We start from the raw sequence: 19679 nt of genomic DNA, 5'->3' as shown, positions 1-19679 counted from the left end.
GCGAGTGGTGAAACACAGTCGAAAAGCTCGGTTTAAAACACTTGTGCTGTGAATCCTTGATTTAGGGTAAAAAATCAAGCCATATCATTTTCTTTTTTATGAATGCAAGTGAATATAAAGTTTGGCGGGGGGGAATGCATGCGCAAGTTTTGAAACATTTTGGTGTTGTAAGTGCATCCAAGAACTTAGTGGGGGAGTGTATGCTATTTGTAGGTGTACAGTTCCTATTCTTTATACGCTTGATTTGAGGCATTTTTCAGTGTAGGACACAAGAGCTTGGCTGAACTCTGACAGTACAAGAGAAGAGAATTTACTACATTTAAAATGTTTTGAAATTTGCATAATTATAAGTTTGTTTCAACTGAATGCCATCTCTAATCATATATACAGGTCAGCAGTGGTTTTGTCTTCATTCCTGATCATGGTGAAGGCATCAGTCATCACATGATGTTTCAGCCTGGTTGTGGCACTTGACTGCTGAACTCAGGAGCAACTTCATTGTAAACAACCCTGTTAATCAGGTGGTCTACTTGCTGCTGTTTACCACTAACATGGCCATCCGTGCTGATGTGAGGCTCAGGAAAAAGTGACAGTGAACTAGTCAAGTGTATGACACATCTGCTACCAGACCAGCAGTTATGCCACATGTACAGAATGCAAGGCTGTCTCTTGCAGGCTCGTCATCTGCCCTCAGCTCTACAGTAGATTGTAAAGAAAGCCATGCCTTTTTCTCTTCAGTATCGGTCACCTTCACATTGACTAGGATGAGCATGGCAAAGTGGCTTCTCTGGGAGTTACTGCCTTGTCCAACTTGCGGGAATGAGTGTCTGGAGGTATTAGTACCCTACTGACAAAGGGAGTTAAGTTATTGGATGATGTCACCAAGGCCAGATGGTTGGTACTGTCACTCAACTGAGCTTCAGCTTTGTACAATAGAATGATGATTTATCTTTTCACAATTGCACTAGTGAAGAAACGGTTTGTATTGACCAAAGATATGTCCTTCTTGTCTTCTTCAGACATCAAGGATCTTGAGGTCTCTGATGCACTTGGAGCTCTAGGAGAAGTTGACCTTGGTAACCTTGGCAACAATTTTCAACATTGTAGCATGTAATGTCTTCCAAGACAGCAGGGCCTAACTGCTTTGATAATCACTTCTTCTGATGTCTAGGCAGCAAACAGTACCAAGCAGGCCTTTTAGATCATGTCCTTCTATGGCAGCAGTCACCTTTTTGGCTCAGGAAAGCTAGACTGCCAATGGCAGACTCCTGGTAGAAGATGTAGAAGGAAGTGTGATGGCATGCCTCACTGATAGTACTTCTTTGTGGCAGGAGATTGGTGTGGAACTTTGGATACTAAAGGTCATCAAAGTCAGTTATTGACTTTCCCTTGTGTGGTGATGAGCCCTCTGCTTTTGTAACAGCTGGTAGATTTAGACAAAAGGCTGTGGACTCCCAAGAGGTTATAGGCTTTGAGTAGGAAGGGAACATCAACATTGCATGAATAGGAAGGGAACATCAACATTGCAGAAGTTGGTGATTGAGGTGTTGCTGGCTGTAATACCTGGATTTTAGTTATGCCAAATATGACAGGAGGAGGGAGACCAAGATTGTGCAGTAATCCCTTTCAGGATGGAAAGAGTGGAGTCAGTTTTGTAATCCACCAGGAATGGGAACTTTCTAGTGTCTGTGTGTCAGCCTGGCATCACTCGGGAAGTTCAGCCGAACCTTTACATTTGTTGCAGCGTAGACTTACTTGATTTGCCTAAGGCTTCTGAGATAGCTGGAAGACTGGTTGGTGAGGGCATCAACCACAACAGAATTGAAATTACATCTGCCACTACAGTATTCCATATCAACTGGAGAAGTCAGACCTAGGGTCTTCTGTGAGAGCTGCGTACCTGATTGTGGCCATAATCTTTGAAGCACAGTTGGTTTGCCTAACAAGGAACAGGATTAGGTAGTTGATATCTTTGATCTAGAGGGTCCAAATTCTTTAGCCAATTGTTGCAACCATGATGGGACACCTTGGACCTATGGAAACACTGGTTCCAATCAGTCTATTTATAATGTGATCATTTTAACTGCAACCTCCGAAGTCACGACCAGCAGTGACTGCCAGATTACCTAGTTGTATCCTTGAACAGTGTCTTGAAGGACCTGCAGTAATTGTTTAGTAGAACCCTTAGAGGTAGTGTTAATAAATGTATTGAGTCATGGTTTTGGGGTACATTATTGGATCATTGAACTACAGGCCGTGGTGGGGGGCTAGTGCTATCAGTGTGACACACAATGGGGTTAGTGCTATCAGTGCACCTTGTGCGTCCCTTTGGCCCCTAGTTGCAACCCCTTTCATTCCTTTTACTGTACCTCCGTTCATATTTCTTTCTTCCATCTTACTTTCCACCCTCTCTTAACAATTGATTTACAGTGCAACTGCAAGGTTTTCCTCCTGTTACACCTTTCAAACTTTTATACTACCAGTGTCTGTTTCAGCATGGAATGACCTCATTGGTCCCAGTGCTTGGCCTTTGGCCTAAATTCTGTATTCTATTGTATTCTGAAAGACAGATGCTATGTTACATCCTTGGGATGACCTGAGACTCATTAGGCTGGTGTTTAGATGTTCTAAGTCTCCAGGGACAAAAGTTAGTTCTGATGGCTCTCTTTTGGTACTATGTGTTTATTTAATCAACTGTCCATAGTGGCTGACAATCCCTGTAGTATCCAGACCTGAAGGAAACTTCTCAGGTTGCTGCACTTTTACAAATTCTGTAACATTCTAGACACCCATTTTCTTCATAGATATGGTTATCCAGCAAGGCCTGATATATAAAGAAGTTTTGGCGGTAGTCCTAGCCTTCGCAAGGTCTTGCAGTCATTTGACCAGCAACCCCTACCAGGCCAGATGGAGTAAATTATAGAAGTTCCTTTGATGAACATAATGGTTTATATCATAAGTATATATTGTAGTGGGTATCCTGTGAAGATTTATATCAGTTTTGGATAAGTTTCTTGTGAAGCTCGGCTGTAGGTTCGTGTTTTGTTTTTTACTTATACGTACTGTATATATCTTCACAGCTTATTGTAACTTTGTGTATGGGTATTTCGTTGCGTATCTAGTCTGGTTAATCTTACCATAGTAGAGTTTAAAGGCTATAGTTTATAAGCCTTGATTCTTGTTTCTCTTACATAAAAATATTTATCTCGCTTTTCATATTTACTAGTCATCTATATTAACCACAATTTTTATTAGCCTCAGGCATTTTTTAATATTCTTGCCTTTTAATTGTATGTTTTGTATGCTATTCCACAAAGTATTCTAATTACACAAGGTATTTATAACAGAATTTCAGTCAGCGTTGGTATTCGATGTATTGTCTGCTGTCTGACAGCTATGCTGTATGGACCACATTTGTTTTTGTGTTTATTTTTTATTATTAGTCATTTCTTTCATTTCCAGTGCTGTTTTGGATACTGTCATTGAGGAGCTGAAAAATATTCTAAAGAAAGACTTTAACAAAAGAATGATCGAGGCGACGGCTTTTAAAACGTTTGAGTCATGGTGGGATGAGCAGGAGAGAAAGTTCAAGGTAAGCAACTACTTATTTTTCTTTGTGTGTTACACTAATGACTACACAACAAAATATGAGATTGTTATTGAATTAAATTTCAAGATAAAATGGATACATAATGAAATCAAACAACTGGAGGCAGAGTAATTCATGTAGACTGTAAGATTACAGAGCCATTGCTAATCAAGTGTTGTGCATTTCTTACCACTGATTAAAAGCCACCTCAGGTGCTATACAGTAGCCTTATGGCAACACTGGTGATTTTTTCCTGTGAGCAATATATTTATTTAATTTTAAATCATGGTGCTTGAGATTCTCACATGCAGAGCTTTTGGATGTATGGTCATGAAGTAAATTGATGATAATAATTTACAAGTGATATTTCACAGATCTGTGGATTGCAACAACTCATGTTTAGGGCTAGTTTCTAGTGTCATAGCTGCTGTTACATAATAACATTAATAGCTTAGATAGACTTGGATAAATGAAATTTGGTCATTGCAGACCCATTACTCTTACATGAGCCTGTCATCTGTTCCACACAAAAATCCCAGACACTCCCTAAGCATAAGAAAAAAAAAACTCTGAGTAGGCTGGAACATGTTCATGAATTTCTCAGGTCCTTAGTAATTAGCTGCCTCACTTTGTGTCTACAAATGAGTTAATAGCTCAACCATCTTCTCCTGATCGTATTTAGGGGTGTCTTGGATTGCTTTCTTCATGGTACCATTATTTCCATTCTGTCACTTCCTTATTTTCTTTTAGTTATGTACGTCAGTGATTTTATTTACATCAAAGTATTTTTCTTGTAAAATTTTAGTCTAGGTGTTAAGTAATGCTCCAGCTTGTTGGTGGTAATTATTGGTCAGTAACTGTTAGTTTCAGGTTTTGGTGTCTGATTTTGTGTTAATATAACCTAGGATAAGGTTTAGATTGAGTTTCTGTGTATTCAGTTGAGTACTATTTTTGTGCGCTCTTAGTGTTTTTTTCATTTCCAGGGCTTGTGTTTTCATTTTTGCTGGAGTTTCCTTCATTCGTTACCATACAAGCAGAGGTTCACCAGAGATCTAGCACCTCTCTGGTTCTCCCAGCACAGCTGCTTTGCATGCTGCCAGCCCTGCACACTAGTCTGTCCAGCTTGCCAGACCTTTGCACTAGTCTCCTAAAGCTCACAAGGCACGACTCTTTCGCTGTCACTTACCCATCTCCCACATTTAGTGTCTATTTGGTATCTAGTCTTCCTTGTGGCCTCTTCTTGTGTTACTATTGCTATACTGTACATCACCTGATTGTCTCTAGCTGCTCCTGCTAGACTGCTTCCTCCTCAGTCCTCAGTCTCCAGAGGTATTCCGTTTGTCTACTACTCACCCTTACCAGCCACCAGCCCTTTGTCTGCCACTGCTTCAGCCTCCATTGCCAATTCACATCGTAACCTTACTCCTACCAGCATTTGTCATTGTCTTAAGGACTTGAATTCTAGTTCCAGTTTTGCTACTTTGATAGTGAGGCCCTTCAGAAGAGGGTTCTGTGCATCCGTCACCCCCCTGGGCTCCTCTGCCTTTGTGAGGTCCCTATCTTCGTGCAAGGGGTTTCATTTTTCACCAGCAACTTGGCTGTATTGTGCCTAAGTTACCCTTAAAGCATGTGAAAGGTTTTGTTGAACCAATTAAATCTTTTTAATGCAGAATTGTTTTTTGACAGAGCCCTTTTAATTTTTAACTTGTCCCTCTTCACTGTTTTGGGGCTGCTTCCGCAGACGCACTTGAAGTGGGGCTTGTTACTGCTGTGGACCTGTGTAGACTTCAGCACATTTTATCAGTGTGCTTTGGAATAATTATCATTTCAGCCAAAGAAGTTTGGGATTATTAGGGTGAGCCCATGAAAGGCTAATGAAAAATTAATAGGTTTGGATGAAGAGTCAATTTTTTATTGTAAAAAGTTTAATGCTTAGATTTTGAAAACTGATATTTGTGCAAAGTGTGCAGATCTTTATCTGCACACTTTGTAAATTTTTATTCAGATCTTTTAAAGGTATTCTAGCTTTCCAGGTGCTCTCTTGCATTTGTTTTAAAATTGTACACTAGTGAGGCATTCAATGTTAATGGAGTACAGTATTGCCTTATCATTTTCAGGCTCAGTGTGTCACCAGCAAGAGTGATGATGTTCCTGGTGGTCCTCAGTCGCGTATTGACAAAATTAATAGTTTATTAGAAAATCAAGAGGGATTTGGGCTGGATTCTCTAGGTTCGCTTGCCTCCTTTGGCCTCGGATTTAGAGCTGCCATGCCCAAAATGCCATCGTTTAGAAAGATAGTAAGTACAGTAGGATCAACGTGTTTCTGAAAATAATTGATGCAAGATATCCAGTGGTAAATATTGGACGCCTTCTTTAATTTTGATGCAGCATAATTTATTTAACATAATGATTCTCATAATTTTTTCTCACCTTGTAGAGAAAAATCAAACCACCGTCACCACCTTGTATGGACGAGGATAGCCGAGGAGATCACTCCGAAGAAGAAGGGACGAAGCCCGTACAAACTAAAACGGTCGAGTCTTCTGATTCTGACTCGGGTCCAGAAGATATTGCGCCACCTAGGAAGAGCAAACCTTCTTCCACCGTCAAAAGAAAACCCAAATGGTCGTCAGATGAGTCTGGTATGTAGGAAATTAGAAACGCTGATGGTTTTTGCCATTATTGTTGTCATTTTTGTGATGGACACAACCATTCCATGCTTGAATCCACCTTGTGTATGGTTGATGTTGAAAGGTATTGCGTGAATTTATACTTTTAATTAATTGTAGTGTAGGAGCCCAGAAGTCTTGATGTTATTAGTGTTTGATTGTAGCTGATATATTATGACATGAATAGTGGTAGAGTAAAACTTTGGAAGCTGTGAAAATGATCTGTAGACTCAGGCCCAGCTCCATGATTTTGTTATAAAATACGCTTGAGACCCCTAAGCCCCATTGCTAAACACTCTTAGGCCTCAACCAAAGTAACTGCCTGGTTGAAAGTGATAAATGGGACTGGCTGGAAGGTAAACAACAAAAGGCAATGAATGTGTATAATTTTCCTAGATTATACGGTAGTAGAATGTTAATGTGTAGGTGAACTGCCACATATAGCAGACTCTTTTTGCAAATTGCAGGGGCGGGAAGCGAGCATTCGTCTGATGAAGATGAGGAGAAAGATGAATCATCATCTTCTTCCTCAAGTTCCGATTCTGATGAGGCCGAGTCTTCAACGTCGTCGTCTGAAGGCGAAGAAGAGGATGACATCCCTGAGGAGCTCAAGGTGAGTGAACGCTGCCATAGCAGAGTCTTTTGTTGTACAGTTTCATGTAAATTTTTATGTAATTTTGTTGTATTACTGCATATATGAAAATACAGCTCTTTGGAATGCAACACTTACATATTGATCCTCAACTTGTTTGGTTAAACCCACGTTATAATAATCCTGCCCTGTAGGCATTACTTAAGGGTCTTTGCGGCGCTTCTTTGTCCCCTAGTTGCAACCTCTCATTTCTTTTACTGTACCTCAGTTCTTATTCTCTTTCTTCCATCTGACTTTCCAACCCTTTTAAAACTTTTATTCCCAGTGCAACTGCAAGATTTGCCTCCTGTACCACCTTTAAAACCTTACTGTCAGTTTTCCTTTCAGCGATGAATGACCTCATAGGTCCCAGCACTTGGCCTTTGGGCTAAATTCTATATTTTATTCTGTTCTATAATAATTCTTTTTAACGATGACCCCTCCAGGAGTTACGGCGAATGGAGGCAGAGTTTGATGCCCACATCAAGTCGACGTTGGCGTCTGCGATGCGAACTCCAGAACGCGATCGTTCCCCTACACCGATACCTGAACTGCCAGAGGAGATGGCTGAGGCATGGATGGATGACACACCAATATCTGCGGCTCCCAGTGTACCCAAGACTAAGGTTGGTGAAGATAAATTCTTATCCAATAAATATATTTTGTTTAAATGCAAGTTTGTGTGGTGTGTATAAGAACAATTTTTTCATGTAAATAGGTACCAGTACTTGTGTATTTGTTGATTGCATATTTATCCAAATAATTTCTCTCTCTCTCTCTCTCTCTCTCTCTCTCTCTCTCTCTCTCTCTCTCTCTCTCTCTCTCTCTCTCTCTCTCTCTCTCTCTCTCTCTCTCTCTCTGGGAGATCACAAGGAATGTTAGATGGAAATAATGAAATCTTGAGAAGTAATATTAACCAATTTTATGTGTACCATAAAGACTTCTAGTCAGATATGTAGTTGAACTTTTAAGAATAGTCAGGTTTGTAGTTGAACTTTTAAGAATGGTGGGAGATTGAATCAGGTCTAAATTCAGATTTTCTTGCCTGATCATGTTGCTTTGATAGATCAAATTGACCTGTGTGAAGTGAATATGTATGACTGCTTCAGGGATTTTTAGCTTTTTACGAACTTTTGGTAATAATCTCTACTGTTTTATGCAGTTTATTGTAAAGTTTAATATATTTACTAGCCTTTTAACTAGTTCTCCTTCAAATTCTAGGTATTAAGTGTGACCTAAAGTCATGTCTGTATGTGTACACTCTCTTCTTTTGCCATGATATTTCCGACACAGCTTCAACAAGATTCATTACTTTTTTTTCAGGAATCAACACCTCCAAAGAAGAAGTCTCCCACACCAACCAAGTCTAAAAGACCCTAAAAAGAAAGATACCCCACCCACGAAAACACCCATCAAGCCTCCAAGTGTCACCCCTACTCCTACACCCAAGAAAGAGAAACCCCAGAAGCCCAAAGAACCAAGAAAGGATGTGGTCAAGGCCGCTATTGAAAAGCTACAACCACCAGTTGTGTCTCATAGCATTGACTCTGAGGTGAGTAGTATTGTGGATTGCTCTTCGCTGATGGTTACCACATGGTTATCAGCGGTGGTTGTCGTGCGAGGGAGAGCTAACCCAGAGATGGGTGAGCTACTGGCTCAGTCAGGGTGGACTTTCATGTTGATTGTGTGACGAAGATTTAGATGTAACCCTGTCATCTCTCCCAGTGTGATTAATTTTCACATGAGTTGAACGTTTCTTTCAATTCCGTGTATTGTTTACCCAGGGTATCTGCATAGTGATTAAAGCCATTGTTTAATGGTTGATTGTAACTGCTGGAATATTTCTTGAATCCCAACCACTTGGGTCATGGTGAAATATTGCCATAGACTGTCTGACATTAGACCTATAAGAGCAGGAATTTTGATGGAATCAGTTCTTTCAGCAGAGTGGATACGGGTAGAAGTCTTCAAAAAAAAAGTGTAGGGCAGAGTAGGATTATCATGAACCAGAAAATTAATTTTGCTCCTGCTGATGACATTTGTTTTCACTTCAGACTGATACTGCTGATGAAAAGAGCGATCTGGAGGATGGTTTAGGAGAATCCACAGAAGCAGCAGAAGCACTCATGGCTCTTGCTGGTGCTGATGTGAACGGAAGGGCAAGATCAACGTCGTCGTCATCAACTACCTCATCTTCTTCCTCGAGCTCTGCATCAGGGTCTACGGGAGAGGAAATTAGATCCCCTGTCCTCATGGAGCATAGTTACTGCTTGCCATGGGCTCCCAAGGATGGACCGGCATCATTCCTTCCTCCAGGTATGGGTTCCTTCCTTTCGATGGGTTTTATTCAAGCGTGTTTGACATGTAGTGGAATGCAGGAATTGGCTTTTCTGTTGTGTGTGTTTATTCATTAGTGCCACTAAGAGTTGCTTGATAAGTCATTCCTGTATAGATCTTTTGTGTAGAAAAAAATTGAATACATGGACTTCAAGGTCTGCTTCTTGATTTGGCATTGTTGTGTTTGGGTAAATATGGAAACTTTCAGGTTTTAGTTAGTAAAAACACTCACTCAGTCACTCCAAGTGGCTATAAAATCTATAAATCAGTCAATCAATCTTGGGACTCTTGTTGACCCATGGCCACTTGCACCAGACCTCTCCACGTTCCCTGTTTAGTGCTGTATCTCTCCAGTTATTGTCAGGATCCTCCATTCTCTTCAGTCTCTCTTTAGGCATTCTGCTCTCTTCCATTCTAGGCCACATGCCCTGCCCAACTTATCTTCTGTGATCTTACATAGACAGTAATTAGTGGTTGTGTGGTTAAATCTCTTATTTCTTCATCATGTCTTCTCCAAACACCATTTATGTCATAAAAGGGACCTGTTATTCTAAAAAAATAGTTCATATCAGCTTTCTAGGATTTTACTCCTTCAAGAGTATTTTGATTGCAGCATAGCCAAAAGGTAGGCATCTTGACTTGCAGTTATTCAAAGAACACTGCCGGGAGGAGAAAACTAAATCCTTATGCAAAATTATTAAAAAATAGAATGGAAGTATTTTATAATCTAAGCATCTTTTAGAACTGGTCAGTAGATAAGGTTACTTAAAATACTCCAAAGTAAGTGTATCTAATATTGATCAAGATAGTCGTGGGTATAGAACGGTTAGTGACCAGACAAATGCAATTTCTTGTGTTCTTTCTGTGTTTGTTTAAGGGAGAAGGAGTTGGTTTGTGCATGGTCTGTCTGAAGTTTTGAAATGCAGTGGTACAGTATTGAGAATTGGTCTTTCTGGCTTGCAAAAAGTGCTGTAGTTCTTTTTATCATCATATTTAACTTCAAAAGTTTTCTGAAACGATAGAACTGATAACTTTTTTGACTTCTCTTATTAATATGAAACCATAAGAAGTGTTTATATATTTATTTATTATATAGTTCCTTTTATTCAGTCGGCAAACATTTAAAATGGAGAGCACTCGTTGAACACTTGTTGTGGTGCTGATTATGAAAGTGTTTGGGCCTCGACATTACTTGTTAATGACTTTTGACATATTGTGTTCCCACGTATATTGAGCTTCTAAGATAGTCGTGATGTTGGATTGTTCCTGAAATGACACAGAAATGTTACCGTGACCTTAACTTTTGCAGATGAAGCATCGAAGAAGAGCAACAAAATTGTTGTTGGTGGTTCAGACCACGATTACACCAGAGCAAGAACCCCGCCTAAAGAAGACAAGGCGAAAGCGGCTAAGATTACCACCAAGGTCCCTACTCCCAAGCCCCGTGGCAAGGAGAACAGAGGCCTCCAAATCAAGAAAGAGATGGAGGATAAGAAAAAGTCATTACCAACCATCTCAGCGAAGCCCGCTGCTCTGGCATCCTTCAGACCACGTAATCAAATCGAAGAGTATAATGTCCTGTATTCGTTTCTTATTAAAGGTGAGATCTTTTGTTGTTTCCTGTGTCTTAAGCTTTTTATGTGAATTGTTTTGAGTTACTACTGTTGCACTATTATTGTTGGGAAAAGGAATAAATTCATCACAGATTCTCTGGAGGAAAAGCATTATTTGGAGACATATTTTATATTTCATTTATAACTTTTTATATTTTCTACATATGGTATCTTGTGAAATGCCTTCAAGAATTGAATATGTCTTTGTTGAATAGATTATTCAAAATAATGAAGTTGCAGCATGGCACGCACCAACCTAAGACATCTTTTTGGTTTTAAAGGTATTGACTTGGAAGACATCGAACTCCTCAAAAGAAGTTACGAAAGCATGTTGGCGGATGACACGCAGTCCTATTGGCTGAATGACACCCATTGGGTTGACCACCCTCCAACGGATATCCCTGCCCCACCAAAGAAAAAACGGAGAATTGATGATCCACCCATCCACAAGTCCGGCTGTGCTAGGACAGAAGGGATCTACAAGGTCGATTCCAAACAAAAACAGAAACACAAAGTAAGGTTTCAAGGATCTTTTGTTACTAACCTGAATGTCCTAGGTCATAGACTTCTTGGGGTCATTTTCTGGAAAAATAATACAAAGTTACGGACAGTTTGGTTAAGATTTTTTTTATTTTTCACAATAACTCGCGTGAAGGGTATTATGTTCAAAATTAGTACCAACCTTGTTTACATTCAGATCAAAACTTTCGAACCTTTAGCGAAGCTCAGTCACCAGACTGTGTTTTTTTAGTGATAACTTCTCTTTCATTCATGGTATTATCTTTTATTTTTATTGGTAATTTCATCATCTTTCAGGTTTTTTCTATTTTTCTTGACACTTACACATACATGATATTGTGCTTAGATTTGGTATTATGTTTCAGCTGTAGCCCAGCTCTTTTTGACCATGACCTCAAGGTCAGGTGGCTAGGTTCCATATCACAGTTATCGAGGATTTCTGATTTAGGTATAACTTCAGTCTCTCAGAGGTGTTAGAAGCAGTCTAGGTGCTAACTCCTCAACCTATTTGACCTTACTGATTGGCTGTTTTATGAATTAGGGCAAATCTGTGGGTAATAAGTTTCTGTTGCAATGAATATTTCTTCATAATGATCCATTATAGTATTTTGCAGTGTGTGTGAAGAGAAACAAATATTTTTTTTTATCCCACAGAGCACTTTCATCATTATTTTTGCCTGTGCAAGCTTTTATCAATCATTCCGCACCCCCTCTCTGGCTGATCTTGCATTTTTTAAATGACCTAGGGTTTCTTGCCAAAGAAGACAATGAAATCCTAAGAAATTCATGTTAACTTGCGTAATTCCTACTTACAGTTCTCTTTACTATCTTGGTGCAGAGTTTACTTGCATGTTGTAGAACACACTCTTTTTAGTATACTTCTCAGCTCATTCTCATCTCAATCAGAAGTGGTGTTAACTCCTTGAAAACAGTTCCCTTTTCAGTTGACTCAGTGCTATTTTATGTCCTACACTCATAATACACTACCAGTGTGCAGTATTTGTAATGTAGTATATCCATAATTCTTGAATGTACCCAGTGTTCATGATCACTCACTTTACTTAGATGGTAAAATAAGTGAAAGTATCGAGTCTAAATTTTTCATGAAGGCCATTATTGGACTTGAAATGTAATTAGTATCTAATTTCTGGTAAAAATATTTTTGTAGAATTTGATCATTCAGGTTAGACATAGAAGAACTTTTAAGAGTTTTGAGTGATGAGTTTTAATGGTTTGCAGGCTTTTGGCTGTTGATTGCTCCATCTCGTTGGATATTTTTCTCCATAGGCCTCCAACTTCTTTAACTCTACCGTGCTCTGATTTTCACCTTAGATGAGTAAAATCCTTTGGAAGAACCCTATGGTTGTTCAGAAATGTGACTCGGTGGATTTGTTACTCGTGTTTGTTGGTAGCCCTTCTTATAGACATTGTTTTGTTTTATCTTTCAGTTTACATTCCACCAAGACAGTGCAGCTCGAGCAGCAGAAGAACCTCAGCAGCAGAGCTTGGCAGTCCTCGAATCAAGCAAAGCTAAGCTCACGCAGATGGCTGTTAGCAGAGAGGTGCGCTCGTTCCAGAGGAGGCTGCTCACTGCCTTTGGCAATGAGACAGACTCAGATTTGCTCAAGTTCAATCAGCTCAAAGTGAGTCGCCGTCATTTGCTGTGTATCACCTTCTCATTCTCATTTGTTTAAGAAGTTCTTATTGTTATTCATAATTTTGTAGCACTTCCTTTTCACTAACATACAACAGTTTCACATCCTTCCGTTTTGTTTTTCCAGTTCCGTAAAAAACTACTGCGATTTGGCAAGTCCAGAATCCACGACTGGGGCTTGTTTGCAATGGAAGCAATTGGATCTGATGAAATGGTCATCGAATACGTGGGCCAGAGTATTCGTCCTATTATTGCGGATCTCAGAGAAATCCAGTATGAAAAGATTGGCATTGGGTCTTCTTACCTGTTCCGTATAGACATGGATAGCATTATTGATGCAACAAAATGCGGTAATCTTGCTCGTTTCATCAATCATTCTTGCAATGTAAGTATTAGCTTGCAAGCTGCCACGTGTGTATTCTTGTATCTCAGCTTTCACTGTGCAGAGATAGGGAATGAATTTGTTACTTAATCACTGTATGTGTCTGAAATACTCTGTTGACACTGGGTATTTACATTAAATCATGCTTGATAAACTAATGGAATCTTTTTGACTCATGAAGTTGTTTTGCAGTTTAAAATTTTAGTGTTCACTTATAAAATTTACTGAATAGTGATTTCACTATGTAGTTCAGTGGAGTCATTTAAAAATTTATGGGGAATCATTGTATTTTATTCTCCAGCTTATTGATAATCAGTGTGATTGATTAGGAATTGTTACAATTGTCAGAAGCAGGTAAGACTATTAAACCAATTTTCTAAGTTGTGCTTTTTGGGGGAGTACAGCTTTTTTATGTGCCACTGAGATTGTGGAATGCATGGCCTGGCATAAGAAATAATCAACTGATATATCCCCGTAAGATTCTAATTTTTATGTGCTAAAACTAATGTTGAGTATATTAATTTTTCACTTCACTTGTTTGCTCCTTGTTCTGCTAATATAGTAACGACGTGCTGCGGTCCCATGGAATGGCTTGTTGAAAAATAAAGAAATAATGTAAGATTATGAAGTTAATAACAATAAGAGCATAGAAAGCCAAAGTGTAAATAATTCATGTAAAAAAACATCAAGCTGTCAGATACACAAGGTGAAGGTGAAGTAGGCATAATGCTATGAACATCTGAAGACCAGGACTTAGGACCTGGTGGTGGCTTGATGCTTTTGTTTCAGTGTAAATCAGATACAAAATCATTTCTGTACAGTAACAGTAATTTGACTGATTCAGACAAAATTTTTACTTTCGTGTAACAGCACATTTTGTATATCATGATACCCTTGTATGTTTGATGTAGAAAAGTAACGTCATTTCAACAGAATGTTACAAATTTTCAATGTCGGGACGTATAATTCGCTGTTAAACATTGTGTGGCAGAACAGAAATACAGAGTTGAATGAATACGTATCAAGAAAGCAGTTGTTTGAGAGATCCCTGGATAGCCATCCTTGTTGATTTCCTTTTACATATTTAGGTGCAGTAGCTTTTCCTCCTGGGTGCTGATAGGTATTACAAAATTGCATTACAGCAAACTTGTAGAATGTCCTTTCTTCACTGTGCCCCGTGGGGAGTACCACTCGCTGTGCCTTGTGTGGCACATTTGGTGATTTCTTCCATTTACTCTCATCTGTTCCCTTTGGTCTGTTCTTACTAAGCTGTCCAACTTCTTCAACTTTACTGTGTTGTAATTTTCAGCTTTCATTCAAGAACAAATCTGTTTGGCGAGCCCATGAGTATAGTAATGGGACTCGGTTGTCTCAATCTGATTCGTGATAAAATTGTTATGCATACAGAATGTCATGGGTAAGAGTAATAAAAGTGTGTGCTGTACGTGTCTTGAAATTTATCTTTGTATGAAGATACAGGATGCCCATGGAAATTAAACAAAGGCGAATATCATTGTTATATTGTGGACAGTTCAGTGTCCTTCGTTATTCCACTGTATATGTGTTCCAGTCATTCTGATATGGCTTCATAGAGGTTGGACCACAGTATAAACTATTTATATTTTCGTTTTCATTTCAGCCAAACTGCTATGCAAAGATCATCACTGTTGAGACTCAGAAGAAGATAGTCATCTACTCCAAACAGCCGATTGCGTGTGGCGAAGAAATTACTTACGATTATAAGTTCCCGATCGAAGAGGAGAAGATAGTATGTTTGTGTGGAGCTGCACAGTGCAAAGGCACACTTAATTAAGCAGTGAGGGTACTGTAGATTTCAGGAACTGAAGAGCTGGAAGAAAAATATATATCCCAAAATAGTTTACTTCATTTGGAGGTACAAGTATCATTTTGCTTTGGTTATTGATCTGCAGTGTGGCAGCTGCACTGGTCACTGAGCTGTTCTGTATCACTATTTGCGTCCTGTCATTTATCAGATTATTGTAGGAATGCCTTTCGATTATTAGTTATGTGGAAGGTAGTCTTGACATGTTGGGCACAAGCAAAGGTCTGTAGTTTCAGAGCTAATGGGATTTCAGCACAGTACTTTGTGCTATATTTACCGTACAGACGTTACCTTGAACCGAGAGAAGTGTTGGAAATGACGAAGATTAGCGATGATCCTTGCAGTACGTATTTTTTTTACTGAAGGACTTGTCTGTTGCTATATTAGACAGTACAAATTCTTACTTGGAAAATGATATTTCAAGTATGAACTGTCATCTTCATTTGATGACTTTACTTCATGACTACTTTTCTTGTAGGCAATCCTGTCCATGTACATTGTCTGTAAATGGAATTCTCAGGTGAGGGTGAGCATTCAGTTTTTCATCGTATGTGTATTAAATGACGTAAGGAGATAAGCCAAGGTTTTTTTCTTATATTCTCTATTTACAGTGTTGAGAGGAGACTTGAGTTGATGTGTAGGTTTTTTAATGATTATTTTGGAGAGCTGCAGAAAATGTTGAGGGATTTAGACAGACATAAGTAATTGGTGGGTGGTAGTGTTATAAATGTACACAACATTTTCAGTTATTACCACAAGAAAATTCCACTTTGCTGATGGACTAACTGGCCATGTACAAGCTTACAAGAGGTGAGCTTTGTAAATCTTGAGTGATCATTTCATTTCTGCCTGTGCTTAGCATGTAATCAAAATATTCACTCGTGTTGCTATGGTCACGGTTATTAAAATATATAAATCTTTTGCCCAAAGAATATACAAGAAATTTCAATTTTTTTTATCTTTTTAGATATACATATAAATATTTTGCCATGAGAATATTTGCAAACTTATTCTTTTTCCGATTGATTTAGAGTTGGTATTTAGCTTTCTCCCAACTCTAATTTCTCAACAGTGTATTTTGAAAAATGCTCTGCGCTTTGTTTGTTGTTTGGGTAACACTAGGAGTGTTATTCCATGTTCAGGAATTCAATTTCTCTAACTCAGTCATTAATTGAGGGAAAAACAAGGTTTAAAGCAGCTTTTCCAAGAGCGGTGTTTTATTTGTCGTTGTAGTCATGCCGTATGATTTGACAGTTATTCAAGCACTCTTTAAGAAGTTTCTTTGAAAAAGATTGCTATATAGTTAGCCTTACCGTAGGAGGCATACGCTGTACTCACTTTCTACCTAACAACTTAGATTAGTGTGTTGTATCTTAGGGAAACGTGCATTTTTTCCTAGAGGAGATTTGTAACACCATTTTAAAATGAGATTTTAACTCAGAACCCTGTGTCTAGTTAATTTATTAAGCTCAGAGAAATATATATATTATTTAAATGTCATTCACGAAAACTGTGTGCATGTGTGAATTGATTCTGAAAGAAAGCAGAATGCATCGTCTGTATATCACTGCAGCAACGTTAAGTATCGAACTATCATGAATCATTTACTTTCTGTTGTATATTTTTGAAGTAGTCACATCATTTAATGGCAGCTTTTAAATTGTCACGTAAGCCAGAACTGAGATTGTTGCTGCTATTGCTGTGAGTGTACTTCCCCAAGTCCTAGTGACGCCTGGTGCAGTGTGGACATGTTGTGCATTTGTCAAGTCCAGGGTCACGAAGCTGTTATGTATTGAGAATAGCAGGTTTGGCAATGAAAAAGTCAGTTATCTCAGTTTCAGTAAAAAAAATTTCCAACAGTAAGTAGGTAGTCTATAGAGTTGTGGACCCATGGAAGCAACCACACATCCAGCATGAAAGGTCAGTTATGTATTAGAACCAGCGATCTCTTTCATGTTTGGTAATGTTAGTGTGTGATTGAAGAAAAAACTAATAAAAAAAAAGCTATTAAAAGTTAGGAGTAAAAGCCTTCATATTTTATAAAACCCCTTAAAAACATCATGTACTTCATTATTTAAGTTTGAAAGGTGTCTTTGAATGCATCTGTTTGTGAAAGGAAAATTTTATCATGGCTGATAACTCCTTGTCACATCTTCATTTAGTGTTGCAAATCGAATAACATATGGCAGGTCTGTTGATTAGATTTTTTGGTCAGTTTTTGGGTTTGGTTTATAACTTGAGAGAGAGAGAGAGACCTACAAAACAGCTGCACTTTTCTTTCAACATGTGAGTGTTAAAACAGGTTTCTAACATCTTTTTTGACCTGGTTTTCTTTACCTTATTTTTCATTAGTTTTGAAAAGTCGGTTTTAATTGTGATATATTAGATGTTTTTGTGGTAAATAAGGTTTTTGTTCTGGCAGTTAGTGTTGGGTCATTTCAGAGATTCCATTATCGGCATTCTAGCTAATACATATTGCAGTATCATGTTGATAAGTGGAAAGTCCTTTGTAGGAAGGTTCATTTGTGCTGTGGGACTTTCTTCTCGTAAGACCGTTAAGTTAGGGTGACAAAGTTTTTTCAGTCATAGCTAGGCTATTGTACACTTACTGGGGTTACAAGAACACTTGTAATTTTATTCTTCTTTTTTATCTAAAGCTAACTGAATATTTGGTTATTTTGGGATGGTGATTCGAAAGTTTATAAACAGAGTTTCTTATCACCTTATAAATTTAAAAACTTACAAATTTCCAATTCTTCCGAGAAAACCATGATAGTGATTGCCTGTGTTTATATCACCTGACTGCAGTATATCTCGTAAACTGCAGTGATCAGGTCTAGTATTCCACCAGTGATATTTTTTTAATTGGCATTATTTATAGTTTCACAATAGTTTTCCTTTTTTTATTCTACTGTTCATTCCTGCTAATATAACACTAGTAACCACATATGGTATTAGGGAACTTCGTACAAGCTTGTGTATACCATGCCGTAATGTACTTTTTCGAATGCACTTTTGGAGTCTTGAAATGGACATTTGTTCGTATGCCTGTATTTATGTGTGCGTATGTTTTAATTTCATTTGTATGATGTAACTCCTTCATTGTATTTTCTCAAAATCGGTGGTATTTGTGAAAGTTTCAAGTCAAAACCAAGTAAAAAAAAAATTAACAATACTAGAGTATATATTATATTCTAATACATTAGGTTTTTGATAAGTGTATGGCATCTGTGGTAACCTTGTTATATATATGGTAACTCAGTGGAGTTGTGTGACTGTAGCGTTTACAGAAAATGTCCTGCTTACATTTATGTGGGCTTAAAACTTAACAAGACTGCCAAGTTGCATATTGACACTTGTAGGGCTGCCTAAGAGGAATTCTTTTAAATAAGAATGGGAAATGGTGAAGAAATTGAACAGCTGAGTTGGAAAACACCAAATTAATAAATAAAAGGGATCAGGCAGAAAGCAGCACTGATGGGGGCGGGGGGGCCATAGGGTTGTTGCCAGTATCCTTACGTACGTACGTTCTTTTGTCCACTAGAATGGATTATTTCCTTGATTTGCAAGTGACCTAGTCAAGTTTTTAATTTATAGTTTATCCTTCTTGGATTAGGAGATGGGTCAAAGATTGTCTCATTCGTGTTTGCTACCAAAATGAAGTTTTGTTGGCATTGCAGCTGGTCTTTGTCCTGATACTGTACGGCTTTCAGAAACTTTCTATGATTGTCTCAATGCATTTTTGACATGAATCTCAGCATTTCATAATCACTTTTTTTTTATCCTTATTTTCTTTTCTTAGTAACCTTGTCACAAAGAATTTCCAATGTTTTTTAAGATTAGGGCTGTTATTTACCAAATAATCTATGTTCTACATTTTCAATTCCAATCCAATGTTTCTTAAGATTAGAAAGTTCTACATTTTCAATCCCCTCTGCGTTGCTTTTTGCACTTAAAAGGCTTTCAATCCACCCCTTTGGTCTCATCTTGCGCTGTCCATCTTCAGCTTGTACATCATACAAACTTTTAACTGTCATTGGCCAAGCCTTCTGACATTCTAGGAATGAGCCTGTGTTGTCATTAAATGAATTATAACAATGTAACTGTCTTCCTTTAAGGCCTGCATTCTCACACACTGCTGCTCCTTTTCTTCACAATTGGCACATTGAAAATCCTGTGCTTCACTTAAAGTTTTCAGTCGTGAGGATCTCATTACACCATCTGTTCCATTCAGTACATTGTATTGCATTCACATCTGCCTCCCCCCATAGCAACCACACAGCCACATTCCCAACTAAATTTTTCTTGTTTGCTTACTGTCCTGTCACCAAATCTTGGTTTTGCTTACCCTTATTTTTTTTCTCCCATTTTCTCCATTCTATTCTTCCATTTCAACTAACACTTCCTCAAATTTGTTATTAAAACTAACACTTCCTCACATT

General features: G+C 38.3%; 1 protein-coding gene across 1 annotated transcript in view; it reads left to right on the top strand.

The window, feature by feature from the left end:
- Set1 (SET domain containing 1) overlaps nucleotides 1-17983 on the top strand; it is a 30574-nt gene extending 12591 nt beyond the window's left edge. Inside the window, 13 exon segments of the mRNA XM_067095195.1 lie at nucleotides 3463-3592; nucleotides 5707-5886; nucleotides 6027-6231; nucleotides 6726-6871; nucleotides 7336-7515; nucleotides 8213-8262; nucleotides 8264-8441; nucleotides 8944-9205; nucleotides 10536-10826; nucleotides 11121-11353; nucleotides 12807-13001; nucleotides 13140-13397; nucleotides 15034-17983. Coding sequence (XP_066951296.1) covers nucleotides 3463-3592; nucleotides 5707-5886; nucleotides 6027-6231; nucleotides 6726-6871; nucleotides 7336-7515; nucleotides 8213-8262; nucleotides 8264-8441; nucleotides 8944-9205; nucleotides 10536-10826; nucleotides 11121-11353; nucleotides 12807-13001; nucleotides 13140-13397; nucleotides 15034-15207 — 2482 coding nt within the window. The 3' untranslated portion in view covers nucleotides 15208-17983.
- Nucleotides 17984-19679: the final 1696 nt, after the last annotated feature.

This window comes from Macrobrachium rosenbergii, chromosome 51 (genome assembly GCF_040412425.1).
Source record: "Macrobrachium rosenbergii isolate ZJJX-2024 chromosome 51, ASM4041242v1, whole genome shotgun sequence".
Classification (NCBI taxonomy): domain Eukaryota; kingdom Metazoa; phylum Arthropoda; class Malacostraca; order Decapoda; family Palaemonidae; genus Macrobrachium; species Macrobrachium rosenbergii.
This window is presented reverse-complemented; position numbering and strand designations above follow the sequence as displayed.